Consider the following 23431-nt stretch of genomic DNA (forward strand, 5'->3'; position numbering starts at 1 on the left):
AATTATGGAAGCAAGAATAACTAATACAGAAATAACTTTAAGGGTGAGGCAATCACTTATATATACTGGCTAGTAGAAAGACAAGGCAAGGCTTTGAGTTTACTTTTAACATGTCTCTGGTAAAATATGGAACCAGGGATTAAGAAGATTAGAGACAGATGGTGCAAGGGTACTATATAAATGTATATGAAAAGGTTGAGACAGGAGACATTTTTTTAAAAATTAAGTGACCTTAGCTTAAGGGAGAGTTTTGAATATAATTCCAATTAAACAGCTGGCTTCCAAAATCGTAACGGTAAACCACTATACATTAAACATTAATCAGATCTTATTCTTAGACAAAGCTTTTTTGTTTATTTTAAATATAGAGAGGCCCATTTTTGGCAAATAAAGCAGCCATGTCTTGAGCTCTATAACACTGAGGTGAATAAAAATGTTTTCAGTATGTGCATGAATTGCCAAGAAGTCAGGATATGCTTTTTTGGGTGGTGGGGGGAGAGAATAGCCTAAAGTGGAATGCCACAACAACAACACAGCTCTCTTCTCAGATAATGCCAGGCAAGTAGCCATAGATAAAAAAATAAAGTGGTGACCTCAAACCATGTACAGTAGTTTTTTTGAAAGAATTACAGACATAATTTGTCATCGCCTTCTTCTGAGATGTTTGTTGACTTCCTAGTCTAGCTAGAAGAGAGCTTCTAATAACAATAGGAGCAGTCGTGCAGATGTTTATGGGAAAGCATTTTCTCAAGTACCAAGTTGTTGGCTCTCTTAGAATATATGACAAATGAGTAGTTAGAGCATTAAATTTGTTATATGTTACACAAAAAGCCCTGAAGTTGCTTTTGTACTGGAGAAAGCTTTCAAACTATGCAGAAAGAAGGTCCTTCATTCTTTATGTTTGCTCAGCAGGCTTAACTAAGTTAAGGAGGGATTTGCATGCCATGCCAACCCCTAAATCAGTCAACACTGGTGTTAGAGCAGAGTAGTTTCAGCCAAAATAACTCCAGGATTTTGTTAGGCTAAATTACCTTTCTCACATCATCCAAAGGAACACAGGATAGCTTTAGGCATTCTCTCTCTCTCTCTCTCTCTCTCCCTCCCTCCCTCTTATCTATTTTGTTTTACTTTTCACACATTCGCCCAGCCCTGAACAAGGGTTGCAGTGTCTGTGGTGGCATCAGTCTAGATAAGGTCAAAATACCTAAGCTATGGAACTGTTCAGCCATTGCTATTTCTGAATTACTTATTTAAAATGAAAAAATTACCGTCGTGTATTTTATTATCCTGATAGTCTCCCCCATAGCATATGATATGACTGAATGTTCAGTTGCATTGTCCTTATTAGCATCTGTGCCCAAAGTCGTTCCGCAGCGAGATGGGCAGTAACAAATTTGAAATACAAACAAACAAATAAAATTGCATGCCTGTGATTCACTTTGTGGCTAGAAGGGAAAACCAGCATGTGAATTTGCTAGTGCAAAAATACCTACCAACAGGATGCTACAGAAATGGCACAGATAGACTAGATTAGCCTGATGTCATTGTGCAGTTGCAGAATTGTACAACTTTACATTTGTTTTCATAATCAGACTTTTCTGTCCCTTTTTTCACACTCTGTTGGGCACTATACTATATTTTATAGATTCACCTTAATTTAAAGTCATGAGATTTTATTTATTATAATTTAAATTTCTGGGGTCACCTACTCATCAACAACTCAGCAGGGGCTATTTATTTCCAGAACATTCATAAACCTGATAACACATTTTTGCTCAAACTTCTAAACTACAGTTGTGAGTCCCTTGGCTTCTTCCAGTGAATGAATAATTTTATTATGATCACTGACCAGAATTGCAAACAAAAACACATTAAAAATAAAAACAATGTAAAAACAAAACAAGATAAAATATTGCATCTTGGCTTCTTCTTGGCTTCTTTCTACTTCATTCTCAACATCCAAAAAGAGACCTTAAGAATGTTAGTTTTATTTCCAAGTGATCATGCTTGATCTTACAATGTAATACTAAGAGGAAAGAGAGAGAAACCAGCATTTTCAGGTGTGTGCAAACAATATTTGAAAGAATCCTTTACGCTTATCAGAATCAATCATGTGAGCCAAAAAAGCTTTCTATCCAGGGGTAGCTGCAAGGCCCATATCCTCTGGAGCCCCTCCAGCCTTCATTAAGCCTTGCAGTTAATTCCTTCATGCTCAGTTTATAGTTATACCTAACTTCATTTGAAGAGATCCTCCTTCTCCCTTCGTAGAGAACATGCTTTCCCAAGCTGAGGTAGTCACCTCTTGCTGTGCTAATTTCTTCTCCTGATCTGTTTCCTAAAGACCAGTAGAAATCAAACTAAATATCCATTTGGGCTGTCTGTGGCAATGTGGAAAAAAAGGCACCACTTGCTTTCCATGCCCACTGGGCCAGGCAGCTTCAGGAATAATGGGAAGTATTAAGTATACTTATCTTCCCTGGGATATCATAGATTAGATTTCCCTTTTGGGATACCAGCCTAATTCCAAGATCAGTCTGCCACCATTTTTTAATCTTCCCAAAGTGGTGAGTTTAAGGGCAAATATGGGAAGAAGAGGAGGAAATGGCAGTCCAGGGTGGCCACTGACCGGAAGAAAATGGGTATGAAGACACCTCTGGATATGTCCAGACCTACAGCAATTCCCTAGGTCACTTGATCGTACCCCCCTCAGGTTCCACAATGTGGAAAACATTTTGCACATCTGGAAGCTGTGCATTCTGAAATACAAAGAGGTAATATAAGATTGCTTACATTCAGGATTATGAACTAGGTAAGACCAACTTTGTCCAAGCAGGGTGGAACATTGGGATAGATTGGTACCATTTTAAACTGCAAGAGGGGGAAATTATTTTTTCTCACATATGTACCAATTAGAGGGGAAAAAATTCCAGATCATTGTGCTTAGAACAAACACTACACTCAAGGGTACAGAAGCATTGCAGTCATGAGCAATACATATTTCTATTTCTCAGCAGTGCACACCATGTAAACCATCTTTTATCCTTTTGGAAATGACATTTCCAGCCACCCATAAGCTAATTATATGTCAGTATGCAACTTCAAGGGAAATTAAATTCTAAAACACAACAAACAAACAGGTAAAACTGAGGTAGGTATAACCTGATCATTAACAGATTCTGGTAGTATATTCCATAATGATGGTAGTTTAAGGTAAAGTAAACACTATATATAGGCATCTTTGTGTCACTTTGAGCCTTATTTTATTTAAAATGTGATTATATAGTTCAGATACTGCCTAGAATTATAGTTGCATCTTCCAGTTCTGATGAATTAAATTCTGCTTGAATGAATGAGGCAACTCTTGAGTTCTAGGCATTAGGTCTGCGCAGCACTTCAGAAATCATTTGGAAAAATGTAACACCTGTCTGCAACTTTTAAAGCAGTGGCATCTTTTCCCATGATGGAATGGCTGCTCTTCACAGCTGCTATACAAAACACTGCAGAGCCTTCAGAACAACATCTCAACCCCCAAACAAGCTGATGACATGAGATTGGGTGGGTCTGGAGTCAGCCTCATACTGGCACAAAGTCGTCTTGTGATGGTACTGAAGTCTACACATGATGAGATCCATATTGTGGTGTTCAGTTGTTAAGTCGTGTCTGACTCTTCGTGACCCCATGAACCATATTGCGCCAGGCCTTCCTGTCCTTCACTGGCTCCCTGAGTTTGCTCAGTTTCATGCTCATTGTTTCAGTGATGCTATCTAACAATCTCATCCTCTGCCGTCCTCTTCTCCTTTTGCCTTCAATCTTTCCCAGCATCAGGGTCTTTTCCAAAGAATCCTCTCTTCGCATTTGGTGACCAAAGTATCTGAGCTTGAGCTTCATTATCAATCCTTCCAATGAAGGATCCATATTGTAGGCTTAGCATATTGGTTCTTCAAAGGCTCCTGAAACTATTTTTAATAGCTATCTGTTCTGTAGAGATTGGCAAGTGATAACTGTCTATTTTCATGCTGTAAAAAGCTTCTATTGCTGCTTTTTGCACATCTGGTTGCTGTTACTTAAAGCTAGATAGGCTAAAAAAAACTTAGGCAGGATTGAAACAGGACCCCTTCTGGAAAAAGATTTTAATATTTATTATTTTTAAAATTCATATGAATCTTTTCCTTATTTTAACTACAGAGTTGAAGATGCAAAAAAGTGAGAGTATTGAAGCAACTGCATTGTGTTCTAATTTAGGAAAATATTTGTTTCTTAACTGATTGGTTAATAAATCTGAATATTATACTCAGAATACATCTCTTAAGATATCGCCAGTATACCTTCAATATTTGCTCAGCTATTCTTATATTCATGAATAATTATTTCCTACACATAATATATTTGAATCTATATTGTTTGTTTTAATACACAGATTAACCACAGTGCAAAATACGAGGGATCAAACCTTTCTGTTAAATTTGTTTTCCTCCAGATTTCCCTGAATTTTTTTTTAAGAAGGTTTTTTTTTCCTGATTCCTTCAAAATTTCTAGAAATTTTACATCTCTACCTTAGCTTTCAGCATCCTAGGGTGGTTTCCATTATGTGTCAGACTGTTTGGTTCTGTTCATGCTTGCAAGACTGCAAACATGGATATATACTTATTGCCTAGAATATACCCAAGCTGACAGCTAGCATCTCTTATCTGCATACTTCTGCATCTAAAGTGTTTCACTTCTTTTCAGATGTTCGAAAACTTTTTTAAAAATCTTGCTGTGTAAGATAGTGGCTCATGGAATGGGAAAAAGCTGTCTTACAGATCTGCTACCATGTGTAAAAATCTAAGATAGAAACAAGTAATTTTTCAACCTTATTTTTGCTCAATGCCTGCTTAAAAGTTTCAAAGTATGAGTGCACTGGTAAACTGGATTCACATATTGTGCTTAGCAATAATATTGTTGCTAGTCTTGTCTGAACATACTATGTGAACCTGACCACTGTGGTTTATTCATGTTTGCAAATCATGATTTAAAATTGACTGTTTTGTGTGAAAATAGCCTATTGGGATTTACCTAATATAAATTGCTAAAGAAACCAAACTTTAGCCCAGAGTGAGAACCATTAGCAATTTTATTCAGTGTTTCATTATTACTATTTTCCTTCTCTCCCTTAGAACAAGTTCATTCTGACCTTCCTTCACTCTTCTTAGTGTTCACCATAATACAGGCTAATTTGTGTTTATTTTTCTCACTTTATAAAATGGTATAGAATACATAGAAATAAGATAAGGCTGCCTTGACGGCAGCTCTGCTCATATTTCTGTTATATTGATCACTAAGAGGATCATGTGATCAGTTTCATCCTATTTGGGATTCATCAGACATGGGTGATTATGTGCTGTCAAGTTGGTGTTGACTCTTAGTGATCACATACCTTTCTCCATGATGATTTGACTCTAACCTGGTCCTTCAGGTCTTCCAATCATCACTTTGAATCCAACCACCTTGCTGCTGGTCATCCTCTTCTTCTCTTTTCTTGCACCTTTCCCAGCCTTCTTCAGAGAGCTAGGTCTTCATATAATGTACCCAAAGTATAATAATTTGAGCCTAGTTATTTGTGCCTCGAGTGAGAACTCTGAGTTGATTTGATTTGTTTGATGGTCCATTTTCTTGGCTGTCCATAATATTCTCAAAAGTATTCTCCAACACCAAATTTTAAAAGCATCATTACTGTTTCTATCCTGTTTCTTCAAAGTGGGAAAACTCTTGCCTGCATGATTTTGATCTTTGTTGCCATACTGTGTAGCATTGAATGGCTGCCCTAAAAAAGAGAAGACAGATGTGTTTTGCTATGAAAAATAGTGGATCTAGATGGAAAGTTGAAACTTGTTCTAAGGTTGCATGTTCCCTGAAAGATCAAATGCAGCATCTGATAATGTTTCAGGACAGAGCTGTCAGTGGTAACATAGATAACCCTGGTGGTTGGAATGTTTCCTTTGCTTATGTAATTTTCCTCTCTAGGAAAAGCAAACCTTTCTTAAGTAGCACAGGTTCTGATTATCTCCAAGTTTCATTTTCTTGGAGGATATTCTGGAAACTGCAATTAATAAAATTCAGCAGCTCTAACATCTGTGGGAGTTTGGATCATGTTTCACCAATTCTGTACAAGTTGTAAGGCTGCTTCCATTTTCATGCCCAATTTTAAGGTAGTAGTGTTGATCTTGAAGCCTAAAGAGCTTGGGTTTATTGAAAGGACTTCCTGCAGATAAACAAGCCTGCCTGAAGTCTGTGATTAGCGCAGAAGGTCCTGCTTTCGGGCTCATAAGTAAGAGTTGAGTAGCAGGTATCAAGGGACAAGATCATTTCAGAGGCATCCCATCCTTGGTCCTTTTTCCTTCAGGGAGTTCTCTCCATGCATCTTCACCATTGTTGTTTCTGAGCTTTCCTAAGAGTAATTTTTTAGTCCACACTGGTTGATGAGTGTGATGTTTGGGGAGTGGGGGGAAGAAATAACCCTCTTATTAATGAATGGTTTTGAAAATGTTGTACTGGTTTTGTGTATTATATGTTTATATACCTTTTGTAAACTGCCTTTTGAGCACAATGTGTCCTAAAATATTTAATTATTATCTATGCTGCATGTTCCTTGCAAGCCAACCCACAAACCCAAAGATGAATTAGCAGTCCTCTAAATAAGGTGAGAGGTGACCCTGCAGGCAAAATCCCACCCTTTTTGGTAGCAACTATGGTGCTGTGCTGTGGGGATAGCTCTTTCCATGCACTATTTCCTGTTGTGTCACTGTGCCAGTCTCCAAACTGATGCAAGGCTGGCTGGGGAATTCTGGGAGTTGAAGTCCACACATCTGAAAGTTGCCAAGGTTGAGAAACACTGAAGTAGATGCTGGTGAATATGTGGTTGAACAGCAAGTTGGATTCAGACTGCAGAGATAGTGTGATATAGGAAAGCTCTAGGTAGGTTTGGTTGAAAACATTTCTAGTTCCAAAGTGTGCAAGATTGAAATGGAAAAATTCCGGGAGTATAGTTATGGAGAAACACATTCCACCTGTGTGACCTTTAGTTTGGCACTAGGCTGTGTGAATGAAGGAAAGCAACTCCCCCAGACTTACTTAAAGCCCTTCTTTTGCAAGTCTCTTTTTGTTCTTCCCAAACCAGAGGAGAGAAGTTACATGAAGGGGCTCAGAAGTATGTCAGCAGGATAGCTCCAAGACCAGTACAGAATGGGCCAACCTTGATGTGGAGAGAGAAGTTGTCAGAAGAAAAATGAAGTTAAAAAATGAGCCAAATCCAGCTAGGGAGGTATGGAGAAAAGAATTCCAGAAAAAAAATTCCCCAATTCATTCCTATGGGAGAGGCTGTTGAGCAATAGCTGCCAACTGTTCCTTCTTTAAGCCTTCTTCCCTCCAGGTCATGTGACCCCACGTGGAGCTGCTGTTATGAGATTGGAGAGAATTCCAGAAGCTCTGCTCGGTGTGCTTTCCTTACCCTGTTTATTTACTCAAAATGTGATTTTACAACATTAAAGAAGCTTAAAAAAAAAAAAATCTCGGGAGACATTGGATTCTGTTTGTCAGTATGGGTGTAAGTCATGGCCTTGATTGTACAGTTATGCTAAGTGATTAGAGTTCCCAGTGTGTACAAATTATGAATGCTTTATGTTACTTGAAGGGTTAGGGTTGGTAGTTAACATTTTTGCATCTTGGGCTGAGAGCTGTTCTTGGGGTTGAAAGGGTTAGAACATTTGTCACTGTTGATTCATACTGGCACTTGGAAATTGATGCCTAATTTATTCAGGTTGCTTGTTTGATTATAGAATTTTTATATTGATATTTCAGTAAAATAGTTCTTAAAATAGTAAATGTCCAATCAGAAATGTTTAGTTAAAAAAAATAAAGTATTAGCTGGTACAGTGATGAGAACCCTTCCATCATTTGTACTTCTTTGTAGTAAATATACAAAATGTTAGGCTTTGGGATTTTTCTTTTCTGATAGAAGCCATATTGTATTGGTATTATTTAAATATTCACTTGTATGGAACCAAACAGTGAATAGAAGAGATAAAAAAGAGCATAAAATAAAATAAGGAAATAGTTGGGGAAAATGAGATTGAGAAATACTAGAAGTTGACTGATGGAAATGTCTTCCTCCCTGGTGTATAATTAGCACGTCTTTTTGCCTGTAGAGTTCTCAAAGGGAATGCAAATCTTATATTTGCTGCAAAAGAAATTGGAAGCTTCTTCTTTCTTTTTCTCTTTGTTCTCTCTTTTTGCACTTTTCCTCACTTCTTTCTTCTTTTTTTCTTTGCTGTTTTTACTCTTTATTAGTTTGTGTTAGTTTTCATGTTCTTTGTAAAACTTTTAATAAAATTTAGGTTTTAAAAAAGGGAATGCAGATCTTCACATTTTCTTCAGATTTTTAAAAACTCTAATCCAAGTGGATTATGCTGGAAGGAAAAGTGGCATAAATTAGATCCTTCTGGCCAGAGTTTATACAAAATAGAAAGTATATTCAGATCTTATATCAAAAGGTGCTAGTAAATGTCCTTTTCCCAATAAAATATTGTGGCTGGATTCATGCATTTGTGCTAAACATTTGTTTGCTTAAAATTTGTTTCATGAATAACTATAGTTGGCTGTGTTTATGCATCATGCTAAGCCTTGGTTTATAAACCATTATGGCTGAATTCAACTCATTATGCTAAGCCAAATTTCACTGAATCCCATTCTGGCTTTAGTAAGCAGAATTAAAGCATACAAAACTTAAACCCCAAATCTCTGTTACCAGAAGAAAGGAGGTAAAATTGGAGAAAAATGTGGGAATCAGCAATTTAAAAGAATTAATGTTAAACTTCGTTCAAGGTTGGCTTCACATCTTCTGCTTGGCTGTAATTTGTTTTTGTTACCATTATTTACTGATGAAGCCACCATTAGTTGGGCTCACAAAATACATTAAGCCATAAACCATGGCTAAGTTAAAGCTTAGCTCAAACTGGACAAATTGCACTTTATGTGCAAATTATCTAACTCTTAAGTTTACATGCCTAATAAAACCAGTGCAAATACAATTTTCTCGACCTTTTTACTTCAACTGCCTATGTTATGCCTGCTTTAGGACATACAGTTGAAATTCCAACAATCCATAACTTTTCTGAAATCTTGTTTTTCTAACCAGAGTGCCAAATTGGTAAAAATGTTTAATATTGTCAAGTTTGTAAGCCTCAGGATTTCTAATCTTGATGTAGGACAGCTCAACAAATATGCAGCTGGACTTAGTGAAGAGTTAAACATGGGCTTTTAATCCATGAATAAATACTCTGTTCTGTTCCAACCTAGTAAGCAGAGAGTATAATGATATTACTTTCAGTTCTGCTCTTTTTGAGTGGTGTAGAAGTAGGCAAACAAGGAAACTGTCTTTATTTCTCAGTATAATATGCATATTAATCTTGCCTGGAGGCTCTCTTTGTCCTTTTCCCAGTTTGGAATGCAAGTGCAGGTGAGTGCATGCACACCCGTGGTTCCTTTCCTCTAAGGTAGAGGGTAATTTTAAACCTCTTCGCAGAATGTGGGCAGCGTGGGCTTTAATTTGGTCATCAGGTAATCATGTAACCTGGGCAGGATTTAAGGATTGTCTTAGCTCATTTTAAAGCGTATCTGCCCCAGGGTTAACAATTCCTGTAGGCACAGATCTGTACTGCTGTCAAACCTTTAGAATGCAGTGCTGCAATATTTAAATTCCTGGTTCAGAATTACTCATGGATTTATGGATTAGGCAAGATTGAAGAGGGAAGCAATCAGCACAAATCTGAATTTTCTATGATCTTGGACTTGCTTGGTGAATTGTGGATTCCAAATGGTACTGAAAGGATGTATTCTAATATTTTTGGAGTCTGTGCTTTAGCAAACTGCTTTTGGGTATGTTAACAAATAAATAATTAAACCATTAAAGGTATTTGCAAACCCAATTACTTTGGGAAGGCTTCCTGCTGCTTATATGTATGAAATTCTGCTAGAGGAAGCCAGCCAACCTCTGCTGGGCAATTTGTCACATTTCGGCATTGAATACTGTTGAATTGCCCATTATGTCTCCATATGAGATACTTGTTTTGGAATTGTTCTTCCGGGTCCAGAGTAGTGACTGAGACACAGGGGCTGAACTTCTCTATAGGCATGCCATTTTTACATTTATTTTTTGAGTATTCTGCTCCTGGGTGTGTGAGATGTGCCATGTGTATCCAGTTTTAATTCAGAAATCAGAGTTAATGGAGATACACTTTTATCTGACATTTTTATTATTTTGAAGTTATAAAATCATTTTTTTGTGTGTTCACCATTTGACACATAAAAGTAGGAAAGAATTGTGAAAGCTTTCTTTTCACTGTCAGGTAGAGTCACTATACATTAAGTGGGAATAAGTTGTATCAAAGATGTATGGATACTTGTATTGATATTGTTTCACTGAAATGGTTTCACTGTGCCTTATGTTTTAACGTGTTTATTTTGAACAACACTTGTGGTGGAGGTGGTGTTCATTTTAATAAGTGCTCTCTCTCTCTCTCTCTCTCTTGTCTTCCATTATGACTCAAGAGTTACAATTAATTCTGAGTTATTTTATTCCATTTAAAGCCTACTTAATATACGTGTTCCTACAAGTTATATGCACCCACATTATATTTAAAGATAGTCATTGTAAAACCATAAGCTTGATTCCAGACCTACACAAAAGCTTCTTTTGTGAATACAAGTGACTTGGGTACAGCAGCGTTTCACCCTGCAAGAATTGCTGATTTCTCTCTGGCATTGTACTCTGCACCCCACCCTTTCTCCATCACTTTCCATGGTACTCTGGAGATTTTTAACGGCACAGGAGTGGTAGGAGTTAAAATTGTCTTCTGCCCACAAGCATGTCTATATAGCAGAGTTTCATGCTACAAAACACTGGATGCAACCCATTATATGTAAAATGGAAATTCAGATAACAGCGTACTTGAAGTCTCATTAACCCATTGTTATTTGCATAGATTAAATGCAGTATTGCACTAATGTACAAAATCTATTTGTGCTTATTGTAGGAACGCGTTTCATTCTATTTAGCTATTCTTTTTGATCTGAAAGGTGAAATAAACATTTAATTACATTAAATGGACAATCTCTTGCTTCATTTATAAAACCACAACAGTGAAATAGATACCTCTATTTAAGTTTACGTCCTGATTGCTAAGAAAATCTTCAAAAGGTTATATAGTTAGTTGAAGCATATAATTAAAGTGTAATTTTTAAATTACCCAAGCACCTTTGATAGTGCATTCCTGTAGCTATCCCATGTTATTTGAAAATGTGGGTGTATCTTTTTTGGTGGGGAGAGTTGGGAATTATAGAAGATTCTCAAACCCACCCTCTTAATCTCTTTTTGGAATATTTAAAGCTGATGTACAGTCACTCTGGTCTTTGAGCTGTCTAGATCATATTACTTACTTGCCTCTGCAGAGTTTCTGGATATTCCTAAATAGGGATATTCATGAAATGGGAAATATATTTTGTTTCAAACCTACAACAATCAATCATGCTCCTGAAGTTCCATAAAACCATTTTGGATTGACTGCAGTTCAACAAAAAGAAAACTTTGGTGGTTGTTAAAATCTGGAGGGCTCCCAGAGTGATTTTATGTTGTTGGGGAAGGTAAAGCTGGTATATGTCACCCCCTCACATACCTCCACATGGCCTGTATGCCAACCCACCTCTTCTGGATCTCAGCACCTTCTATTCCTTTCGTCTCCACCTCCCTTCAGCCATTGCTGATATCCCAGTGTGACATAGCCAGCTCTCCAATCTTCCCAGAGCCTTGCCTTCCCTCCCTTCCTCTGACTCCATTCAGCCACCTCTGTGCGCACTGCCCTGGCCCTCTGTTTCTTACTCCCAGTGGCCTCAGGAAACTAGCTCCCAGGGTAGATACGTACATCTCTGGTCCTCTTGCTCCCCATCCTACCAGCAACTCCCCTTCCCTCAGCAACCACTATTCTTTGCACATCCCATCACTAAGGAAATCCCTCAACTTGATTTTTTCCCTCCATTTTTGTGGCCCCTGTCCCTGGATCACTTCTGCCCAGAACAATTGTGTTTTGGTCTGTATCCAGAACACATGTGCCCTGTTTCATTCTGTATACCAAGAAAAATATCTGAAATACTCATGTTTAAATTTGGACCACTGAAAGCATCTGTGTACTGCATGGATTGTGCATGGGACATTGTACACATTACTGCTTCTTGGTGATGTTTCATCATTCAGTCACCCTGCCTTATAGACAGAATTTTAGAATCCAGGTAGCATCTATGTGTAGGCAGTTTTCCAAACTTTTTCCTATCACTTCTTCCCTCATTTTTTCTTTCTAGAGGAAATATGTTGAGATGGGGGGGGGGAGTTTTGGGGTGAAATGCATTTGGATTAGTTAGTTCTGCCCCTGGAACCACTACCTACAAAGATCTTTTGCCATCCTCTGCTTCTTAGCAGTTGGAGTGCTGAGGTGTGAACCTGAGACTCTTTGTATAGCAGAGTATCTGCTGTATTGCTGAGTAGGGATACAAAAGGGAATTGCCTGAGATTTCTGTGAAAGGAGATTTACAAAATCTGTCAAAATAGACACCACCACATCACAGACAATACCAGTAAGGAGTTGCATCCATCCCCAGTTCACTGAAAAAGTCTCCTTCTGAAAATTCTGTATAAAGAGAGAACCATCATAAAGAAATACAGGTTATTGGGGAAGATTGAAAGTAATAGAGGCCCTTCCTAGATGGTCTCTCATTTCATTCTCCAATTCCTGGGTGCTTCATTTTCTTCTCCCAATGTCATTTCCTTCATTCCCCCATGATACTTTTTCATTCAAGTTTTTTTCCCTCCATTCAGCCCTCATACACACAGCCTCTCCATTCTCAACATGCTTTCCTAGTTCTGTCCTTTCAAAAGTTCTAGATGTTGGAATTGAGCATAAAAATGAATGTGGATTTAAAAAAAAGTTAAAGGCATCTTCTCTCTTGGTCATAGAACAGAAGTGACTTGCCATTGTCTTTTTTGTTTTAAAAAAAACATGCCTTTAAAAAAAATGATTGATAAACAGCAACAAAAGTAATAGCCTGACAAAATGGAAGAGTACTAACATGGAGATTCATGATGACCTGCTTATCTCTATTGTTGAATTAGGCCTCCCTTCCAAATTCTGATTTAGCAGCATGCGTTTGGATGATATCCCTCTCCTGAGTGATGTCCTAATTTTATGCATTATGGAAATAACATACATGCAGAAAGGGATTACAACAGTCTGAACAACAAATGAATTTGGGTACAAGTGCATCTTTCAAGGTTAATATATATATATATGGTAGAAAATGGCACAGTTGTTGTTTAACTGCAAGTTGTTTATATATTCATCCCTTCATGTTATTTCAGAGACAGGGAAAAAAATTAAGAATGATACCTAGACTTTAATAAGTCAGGAATCTTGTTTGAAGCCTGACTCTTTCCACTGACTCTACTACATTCTAAACATGGAAGGGATTTTGTCATCAGAGTAACACACACTCTGCAAAGTACACTGTATGGCTCAGAATTTTATAACTCAGACTTCTTCAGAATTTCTATCAGTCCTAGTTGTCTTGATCAATGATGACAGAGGGCACTGAGTTAGAGAGGGCTGATTTGTGTAAATCCGTTGTAGGAATTCAATGCTGGGTGAAAGCCCCTCAACCAAAGATGGCTGTGGAGTGTCTGCTTGGGACTCAAGGCCTATTTTATTTTTTAGGTTAATATTTTTAAGTTGTTTGTAGTTAGTGTTTCACTCGATATGTTTGGAAAGACTCTCTCAGTGGCCTACAAATTGGATTTTAGAACTGCAGCAAGCAGATAAGTAGAAAGGCAAAATAAATAATACAAAGGGAGCAGAACATACTCAGCCTTAAAATTTAGATTAAAATATTATAGAGTAGAACATCTAAACCCCTGGGCAAACAGAACTGTCTTCACCTGACGGGAAAGACATCAAACTTGATACAAAGTGATTCTACTTAACAAGAGTGTTCTAGAATCTGGGACACCAAAGTTTATTTTTTAAAAATCCTGTCTCTTTTCAGGCCCTGTTGGAGATGGAGAGCAGAAGTCGTCTAACGTTTGACTTTCATGGAAGAATGTATTATTTGAGCAGAGTCATGTGGGAAGGTCATGTTGGCACTTAAGATGTATAATAGCTAATGTACTAATACACACGTCTCATTTGAATAGTTTCTTACATATTATTTGATGTCGTGTTTAATCTGTAGTATACAAATACATATCTGTGGTATCTATTGTTTCCACATAGTAGAACTTTCAGTCCTGCCTACCTAACTTGAACGCCTGAATCCTGAAGTGAACTCAGTCTAAATTGCCTGTTCCAGCTTTATGTTTATGTTTCTGTGCTCCACAGTCATTTGCACAGGCTCTGTTTTTCAATAAAAGCCATATTGCTATATAAATATGTTGCAGCAGAACCAACGAAGGATTTTATGGTATCTTAAAAATGTGACACATTTATTATGGCATAAGAGTTCATGGATTTTATTCCATTCTACTTCCCAATACCTATAGCATGATTAATTTTTAGTTTTTAAGGTGCCATAAAACTATCGTTTTATGTAAAGCAAGCATGCATATAGATTGTTTTATTTCTGAGTAAAAGAGGGTTTTTCATTTATTTGCAAGGATAATTGAACTAAAATTAACACTATTTCTTCCTAGAGCCTTTGGAAATATATAGGAATTATTTTTTTTGACTCCAGTTAGAGAGAGAGAGAGAGAGAGAGGTCATGACTCACAGAATTGTAGAGTGAAGTCCCCTGATCAATTTCCACTCTGAGTGTGCTGGCTAGTTTATAGTCTTTCTGGAGCCAAATTGAAGTATGGATGTTCTGCTGGGTATGGGAAGAGTGGATGAGCATGTAAACAAATGCAGACAAGGAGTTGGGAGGCTGAATCTGAGATAGTACCATAATGGCACCTGTCTATTTATGGAATGTGAAAATCTAAGTACATCCCCCAAGTCCAAGATATCAGATTCTGCTTAATGGATTGCCTGGTTAATTAACCTGAGTCTTTGTCAATATACCACAAGAAGAGATACAGCATCTTTGGTAGGTGCACTGAACTGTGGAGTATCCTCCTGCGTTTATAGACTTTGATAGATATTTGTATTCCATTGTATTTATCTAGTGTTTTTAGCCAAGCCAGAGAGAAGAAAAGATAACTGTGGCTAAAGGACATCCCAAAGTTGACTAGACTCAGCTTTTTAAAAATCCTCCTGCCAAGGCAGAAGATAAGCTTTTCCAACCTGGTTCCTTTCAGGTGTTTTAGACCATAAATCCCAGAAGGCCCAGATGTTAGTCATTCTTGCTGGGGAATGTACTCCTAATGAATTTGGAAGACATTAGGTTGGGAAAAACTGATTTAAACAATCCCCTTTAATAAGTTGATTGAATTAATTCCTTATGGGCTCCTTTTCCTGCACCCTAATTAATGATTTAATTAATACAAAATATTCAGAAAGCATTGTATTTTATGGTTGTGTCTTTCTCATACCTGATAGTTATACATCAATATGGAATAAGTGTAGGTATTACTGGAATTATTCACTTTCATTGTGTGGCAACCTATCGACAGGGCAGGATATAGTCACACAATTATGTTAAACTATAGTATAGTTTTTTTGGTATGAGTCTAGGAAGATGTGTGAACCCAGTTATTGTGGCTTGTAAACAATGGTTTATGGCTTGCAGTTTAACGTGAACCAAAAAAGAGTTTATCCAACTGTTGTTTGAAAAGAAATCACAGGTTACCAGCCAACTGCGTAAACCTAGCCACAGCATTTGCAGGGAATGGGGTGGTATGGTAGTCAGGCTGCTGTCAGGGGTATTATGATACAAACCCCACCCTTTTCTACATGAGGCTTAATATTGTGTATGTACCCAAAGGGGAGGGCTTGTGTCATGATGTCCCAGTGCCACTTTTGTCATTCTGATGCTGCTGAGCCTGGCCATAGAAATGAAAGAGTGACAGAGTTAGTCTGTGGTGGGGGGGGTGATGCCTCCTTTTTACCTTTGGCCTGGTCACATGCTCCCCGGGCTGCTTTTTAGAACTGCAGCTGGCCTTCTGTTGATACACTTGGACACTTCCTTCTCCTGCATGTTTGTGTTGTATCTTCAGGATAATTGGGAGGAGGGACTGAGCCGTTCAGGGGTTATTTAGTCACTCTGGGGTGTGACAAGCTGCCACTCATCTTGGGAGGCCTTGCTGTGAAGTGGTTGGCTGACTGCTGAGAAGCTTGCTCTGAAGCACCAGGAGCGAAGCAGTGGCCATGCTCAAGTGATACCGATGGCTTTCATGTTGAACAAAGCCAATGGTTCCCCTTCTCTGTTGTTATTATCTCATTTTAGGGGATTAAGATTGTCAGTGAAATCAGATTAGCTTGCTTTAACAGCAACCTGGCGGGAATTGAATCTCCCTATCTTGGAAGGCATAGGAACACAAAGAGAGAATTTTCAAAGCATACGCCTGACTCCATACTTGTGATTTAAACCTGGTTGAAAACTCTTCAGACTTCCTTTCTTATATTCTCTTTTGAAGTGATTTGCTTTCACAAGGAAAGAAATGCCACTTCACTGCCTTTTTTAAAATTAAAAGTAATTGTGTGACCAAAACTTGATTCCCAGTTAATTTTCAGACCCAAAGAAGCTCCGATTTACAGTAAGATACATACAGAACTTGCCTCCAAACTGCTGAAATAAAGCGCTTATTGTATTGCTGAGTTCTCCCTGTTTGCAGTGGGCAAGTTAGCATTGCTTGATGCTCAGTGTCTGATGGTTGCATTGCATTCTCTGCATGAGTGGAAGTTATAGGAGATGGTGCCTGAAGCTAAGACAGGTGGGATGAAGAATGGTTGACTGAATTTTCAGATGCCTATTAGAATAAGTATATGAATCGCTGTAGTTGTAAAGGCCTCCACAGCAGCCTGATTGATGTTTTAGATTATATTATTATAGAAGAATATCTTACATAGAAACATTGTGAGGCATAATGGCCAAGGAGATAATAAGAGCTGGGTTTTCAAATCCTTGTGAAGTCAAGAAGCTTATACTCTTTCTCAGACAAACTTATTTTTATAGAGTTTTTAGGATAAAATGGGATAATCTATGCAGCTCAAAAGTTCTTAAGAATAAAAAATCTGAATAAAGAAAAGCATGTTTGAAGCAGCATGACAGTGTGTTAGCTGGGTGTACTAAGCTTAGTTTGACATTAACCCCTGATGTTACATACCCCTCGTCACAGTGTCAGATGACATAGTAAAACATAGTTAGAATCAACCAAAATTGCAATCACCTTTGCCATTGCTAATTTTTATTTTTGTAAAGACATATACCCAGTGGCCCAGTCAGATTCAGATCTCCTGTTCATAGGTAGGGAAGGCCAAGCCTCCTACCACTTCTTTTGTGAACCAATTGTCAGCCTTACCAGGTAGACCAGACAGGAAACACGACCAGATGAGCTAGTTCTACTTTATTGTAAAGCTACATTAACAGAAGTCTGAAAGTACAGTTCTTCCCCCGTCTCCTTTACAGCCCAAAAAATTAAGGAGGGTCTCTTCTGAGCCTTTTGCCCCACCCACTATCCAGCTGCGGGCTATGCTGTTTCTTAACTGACTGTTTCCTAGGCAGCATCTCTGGGCCCCATCTCCCAGGATCATTCCCACACACCATTACACCAGTTTAATTCCATGCATACCTGCAGGGGTAAAAAATGTCCAGGAGCAAGCGAGTTGATACTGTTTGGCCCCATATGATCTGGCCTTCTGTCTCTGTAGGCTGAAAGGGGGAATTAACCATAGATAACTTGTCCCAGTTCAGACAACATACCTGAGTGAGGTTTAGATAGTACATTTATGATAAGATGCTCTGTCTTAACTCTAGTTTACTTGTGACCCAGTTTTGAACATCATGCCAAGCCTAACCATGGGTGGCTTTGTATGTCAAGCAAACCTGGTCACTGTAAAGCCCATTTAAGAAGGGAATTTAACATGGTTATTCTCTTACTGTACGATGGTACAATTAGAATTTCATTCATGTACAAAGTATTTTCCACCCACTTGGGCCACAGTGAGATCTCTCTGGAACACAAGATGATCCATGAAGGAAGACAGACTACTGCAAATGAGAAACAAAAGGTACTTTATTATGCAATGAATTAAGTGTGTCAAATGGACCTAAGGTACAACTTTATTTACTAAGGTATTAGTAAATATCAGCATAATATTATTTTGCTTAATTTTGGCTGTACAGGTAGTCCCCAGTTTAAGAATGAGTTCCGTTCCTAAGATCTGTCTTTATGTCAAATTTGTATGTCAGTTGAAACAGTATTGTATAATACTGTATAAGTAGTAGTGTGTAATGAACTCGAATTGTTGTGTATTTAACTTGAATTTTGCTACAATAGGCTCCGTTCTCAACTATAGGTCGTTCTTAAACTAGGTGTTCTTAACTTGGGGACTACCATTAATGTGTATCCAAGATTGCATGCTGATATTTACTAATACCTTAGTAAATAAAGTTGTACCTTAGGTCCATTTGACACACTTAATTCATTGCATAATAAAGTACCTTTTGTTTCTCATTTGCAGTAGTCTGTCTTCCTTCATGGATCATCTTGTGTTCCAGAGGGATCTCACTGTGATCCAAGTGGGTGGAAAATACTTTGTACATGAATGAAATTCTAATCGCACCATGGAATCTAGTTACAGTGTTGTCACAAGAACCAGTTTATTGTGTGTAACATGACTAATGATGGGAGAATAGCTCTTTCTGATGACCGCTTTAAAAGTTCACTTTACTTCTTAGCAGTAAACTAAGAGTCAGCTGCAGTGAGAATTGCCTTAATTGCAGGAAGTCTAACATCTCTCTCCCCCCCCCACCCCCCCCCACCAACCCTCAGTTGTATGGTTACCAATTCATCCCCAGCACTGTCCATCTTTCTGGGGATCCCTCTCTCTACAGCATCTCCAGATAGTGGAAGACAGATTCAGCAACTCTAAGAAGAGAATCACAGGAGAAAATTATGGAGTCCCACTTTGTACCAAGGGTTTGGTGATCTCAGGATCAGAGCAAACCTTTTTCATACTTCTTTTGGTTCCAGAAAGGGATGAAAAGCTAACTTCTTGCCCCCCTCCTCAAAATTCTCTATATTTACCAGAACGTTTGGGACAGGAATGAGATCTGTCAAGGGCATAAATATTCAGTAGATCTCTAGGCAATAAACACCTGTAACTGAAAAACAACTTTCATATGTAGTTTATATATTTGAAACGTGACTGGTTTGTTAAAATGATTGTTCAGTTGCCTCTGTGGTGCTGTTCTTTGGAGTACTCATTCATGATTTGGAAGAACAGATAATATGGCTGGTTTGGATTGGTCCTTTCCAAATTCAGTTTGAGCATTGTAAGTTGATTACAGCATTGAATTGTGATAACAGATTTTAATAATAATGGTAATATATTTTCCTCAAAAAATGAGATATACAAATTTTTTGGATGAAATAATTTAAGGAAGAAAATCTACTATGATTAACTTAACAATAATACTTGATAATAGTCCGTTATTCTTTGTTTATTGTTTAATAAATATATTTATTTATTAACTTTTAAATTTATTAAATGGATAATAATAGTAGTAATACTCTTCCATCCAGAATAAGTACAGGTCAACATCACAGACAACTAGCAGAGTATTTTATTTATATAGCACTTATCTTCCTACACCCCCTTGCTTCTGATTCTGGTCATTCTACTTATTCATCTCTTCCTTTTTGGAATAAGGCATGGATATAATAGGAGTAATTAGGAAATAGTAGTCCTGTTTTCAGAATGAACTATGTCTCTCTCCTTAATTTATTTCCTTCATTATGTAAGGGAATTTTGGTCTCCTAGAAAGCAGACTACTTTCCTATTCACTGTTCACTTGGGACGTTTCCATGAAAAAATTGCTGTGGGTACAGTATGGATAAATTCAGGATTCTGACAGCATTTTGGATCTGTCCCCAATTTTTTTAGAGTATTAACAAAATGCAGGTAACTACAGGGGTATAGGAGGATGAGTACTATACAAATAAAATACTGTGCTAGTTGTCTGTGATGTTGATCTGTACTTATTCTGGATGGAAGAATATTACTAAGTATTAACAAATTTAAAAGTTAATAAATAAATATATTTATTAAACAATAAAGAATAACTGAGTATTATCAAGTATTATTATTAAGGTAATCATAGTAGATTTTCTTCCCTAAATTAATTTATTTCATCCAAACAATTTGTATATCTCATTTTTTGAGGAAAATGCATTGCCATTATTATTAAAATTGTAATTTCTAAACCTCCCAATACAAGGACTTTTCTGGGTAGATTATATTACCTTACTCTGGAATGGCTCTCTTAGTCTCTGCATGAAAAATCAGTTGGGAAAGTAACATGATTTGGAAACTGGAAATTATTAAAATAAAGGAAGGTGAAAGGAACAGAGTCAGAACAATAAATATAAATATATGTTACTTTTAAATAAAGCCCTACACATTATGGTTTATACACAGGCCTTTTTTAGAGTTAGTCTTCTATCCTTGAAGGTCTTCAATTCTCAGAGCCAGCTTTGGGGAGGACAGGTTGAAGCAAAAGTGGGTATGCCCCTTCTGTCCATACTGGGATCAACTCAGAAAGGCCAGTCCTCCACTGGGTCCTACCTTTATACTAGAGCTGCAGTTTAGGTAAAAATATGGCTGTGTGGGAGCAGGGTGCTATTTTAAGAGGCACGCATACTGGTTCTGCAGCTCTTTGGATCTGTAATTTGAGCAAATTGTAAGCCCTACTTTGATATATGTAACACTTCTTAAATGTTTATTCAGTTATAAAATAATACTCTGAGGTCCTACTGGGTGCCATGTAGTGTATATCAAGAAAATAAAAAGGAAAAACATAAAACTCCTGGCTGATATTTTCAGGCTTTCCTTAGATTGTCTGACATTAATACCTCTTAATGTATTAATGTGGCTATTCTTTATTATGTTCTTAATTGCAAGCTACTTGCTTTTTTTCTAGCCCTACTTTCATGTAGCATTCAGCTCAGAGTAAATATATTTTTTCTCTCAAGAGATGACAGTTGTGATGGCATCAGGATACATCACAGAATTTCTGTAATTATAGCAATGCTTTTGCAGTTCCTCTGATTGTGGAAATTGCTGCAAGCTGTATTTGTGATTGCTCTGCTTCTCCTATTGTCCACCTACATGTCTGAAAGGAGAAGAAACAGCATTTGGAACAAAATTTGTGAATGGTCTACAAGTTTGTTTCCTTTTAAAAGGCTTTTTTTATATTTAAAATGTCTAGGAAATTTCTTGCAGCAGTTTCCTATTTCCAAAGTATTTATATCATTTATCTTCTGTGCATCAGCCACTTGAGTTTAAGTAAGGTATAGGTGCCGGAGGAGGATTTAAATAAGACACTCTGGCCACTGCACCAGGCCAGCAATATATTTTAAGTACTGATTAACTGGCCCTGAATAATGAATAGCTCCTTTCCTCCCATCCTGCACATTTTGCCTGCCATATATTGTTTTACACAATGCTTTTCAGACGGCTCTGATCCCCTTTAGAGCTTTTGGGTATTGGGGGTTACTATGTCCATGTAATGAAAAAATCTGGAACTGGATCTTGTATCAAAAGGGTGTAAACATCTGCAGCCACAGCTCTGCCTTCCGGTGCCTTTGCTGTCATTATTCCTGTTTTTTGCAAGGTAACGTTAATGACAGCTGGGATAAGAGAAGAAACAGTTTGCCTGGTCTTTATGGTCTTCATATGTTTCTTTTTTGTTTCTAGGCACCTGTGTGGTGAGCAGACCCTGAGCTGGGGTAGCCCAGAAGATGACAGAGTACAAACTGGTGGTGGTTGGTGCAGGAGGCGTTGGGAAAAGTGCACTGACTATTCAGCTTATTCAGAATCATTTTGTTGATGAGTATGATCCTACCATAGAGGTGAGCAACCTGCTCTTTTCTTAACAAAAAGTTGTCTCCTTCTCTCTTAGCCTTAATGTCTGTACATATATAATCCATGCTTACAATCTGAAATTTAATAACTCTTTCAATCAGAAACGTAAATGAAGAATGAGAAACCAACTGATGCTCTTTTTCCTGACATGATAATAGGTGAGCCAAAGAAAAAATCAAGCACAATAGAAGATATGCCATTAAATTAGACAACTTTCTACAACCTGATGTTTTCCGCATGCTTTCGACTACAGTTGCCATTTCAGGGTCATGCTGGTTGTGGATAATAGGGAATTGCAGTCCAATTCCCCTGAAGGGCACAAGCTTTGGCATTCTATCATTTGCCAGGCTAGGAGCATCATTTATCATCCTTGTGATTTTTGTTAATGGTTAAGATGGACCTACGGACTTTGGAAGCCCAAGCCATCTCCCTCTCCCTCTTTCTCTCTCCCCCCCCCCATATTTACACATGCAGCAGTTAACCTTTTTGTAAAATAGGGATCATGAACCATACCTGCAGCTTAGGACTGATGTATGATAGAAGATCAGGAAAGCTGAGCAGCCTAGCTACATATAATATTAATGCACACATCTGGCTTCTCTTGTGGAAATGTAAATAGTCTAAAAATAGAACTATTGTTTTCAAACCAGCCACATTTCTTTTCGCCAAGAAGAGTGCATCTTCTCGATGATTTTTACTAAGGTCCAAGCACAAAAAGGTAACTTGTTGCCAGCTAGCTTGTATATTTTCAGTCTGATAGAGGCAAATTCTATTGCTTTATATTGGGCTTACTCCTAAGTAAGTATACATAGAATTGCAGCTGTGCCCCCAAATTCTACATAGTTTTCTCAGCAGTAAGTCCAGCCTGTTTAGTGGGGCTTATTTGAGTATACAAGCTGTACAGTGTGCCCCTCTCCCTAAGTGAAATCCATGTATGCAGTTTGTAAGTCAGTTGGTAAGCACCTGCGTGGCCTTGAGGAAAACTGTAGAGTTGCATATGTACTGACAATTGCTAGTGACTTAAGCCCTTCTTGATCAGCTGTTTTATCCATCAGAATGAATAATGGGCTCTTTGCAAAACAATAACATATTTCACCCTCCTTTTGCAGTGACAGCAGTGGTGTGCCATTAGCATGAGAGAACTTGTGGTATTCTTGAAGAAGGAAAGGGGGTTGGCATAGTAATCTATTGTGCAGATGTTCTGGCACAGCTCTATGATTGCTTTTTCCTGAGGTGAGAGTAGGAGAAAGGTACTAAAATATATTAAGGGAATTGGTATATTATCCAAGAGCTCCAGGATCTGGATGTTTCAGACTTCTCACTCTGCCCACACC

At 37.8% G+C, this 23431-nt stretch overlaps 1 protein-coding gene across 2 annotated transcripts in view; it reads left to right on the plus strand.

Annotated features, from left to right (window-relative positions):
• The window catches only part of HRAS (HRas proto-oncogene, GTPase), a 57136-nt gene that overhangs the window by 12023 nt on the left and 21682 nt on the right, over positions 1-23431 (plus strand). For both annotated transcript variants that reach the window (XM_025170873.2, XM_088146118.1), the window contains exon 2: positions 21930-22084. In XM_025170873.2, coding sequence (XP_025026641.1) covers positions 21974-22084 — 111 coding nt within the window. In that variant the 5' untranslated portion in view covers positions 21930-21973. The remainder of the gene's footprint in view (positions 1-21929; positions 22085-23431) is intronic.

The sequence above is a fragment of the Python bivittatus genome, unplaced genomic scaffold, assembly GCF_059951505.1.
Source record: "Python bivittatus isolate LINGU-HERP-01145 unplaced genomic scaffold, Pbiv_v1 ctg000480_np1212, whole genome shotgun sequence".
In the NCBI taxonomy this organism is placed as follows: Eukaryota; Metazoa; Chordata; class Lepidosauria; order Squamata; family Pythonidae; genus Python; species Python bivittatus.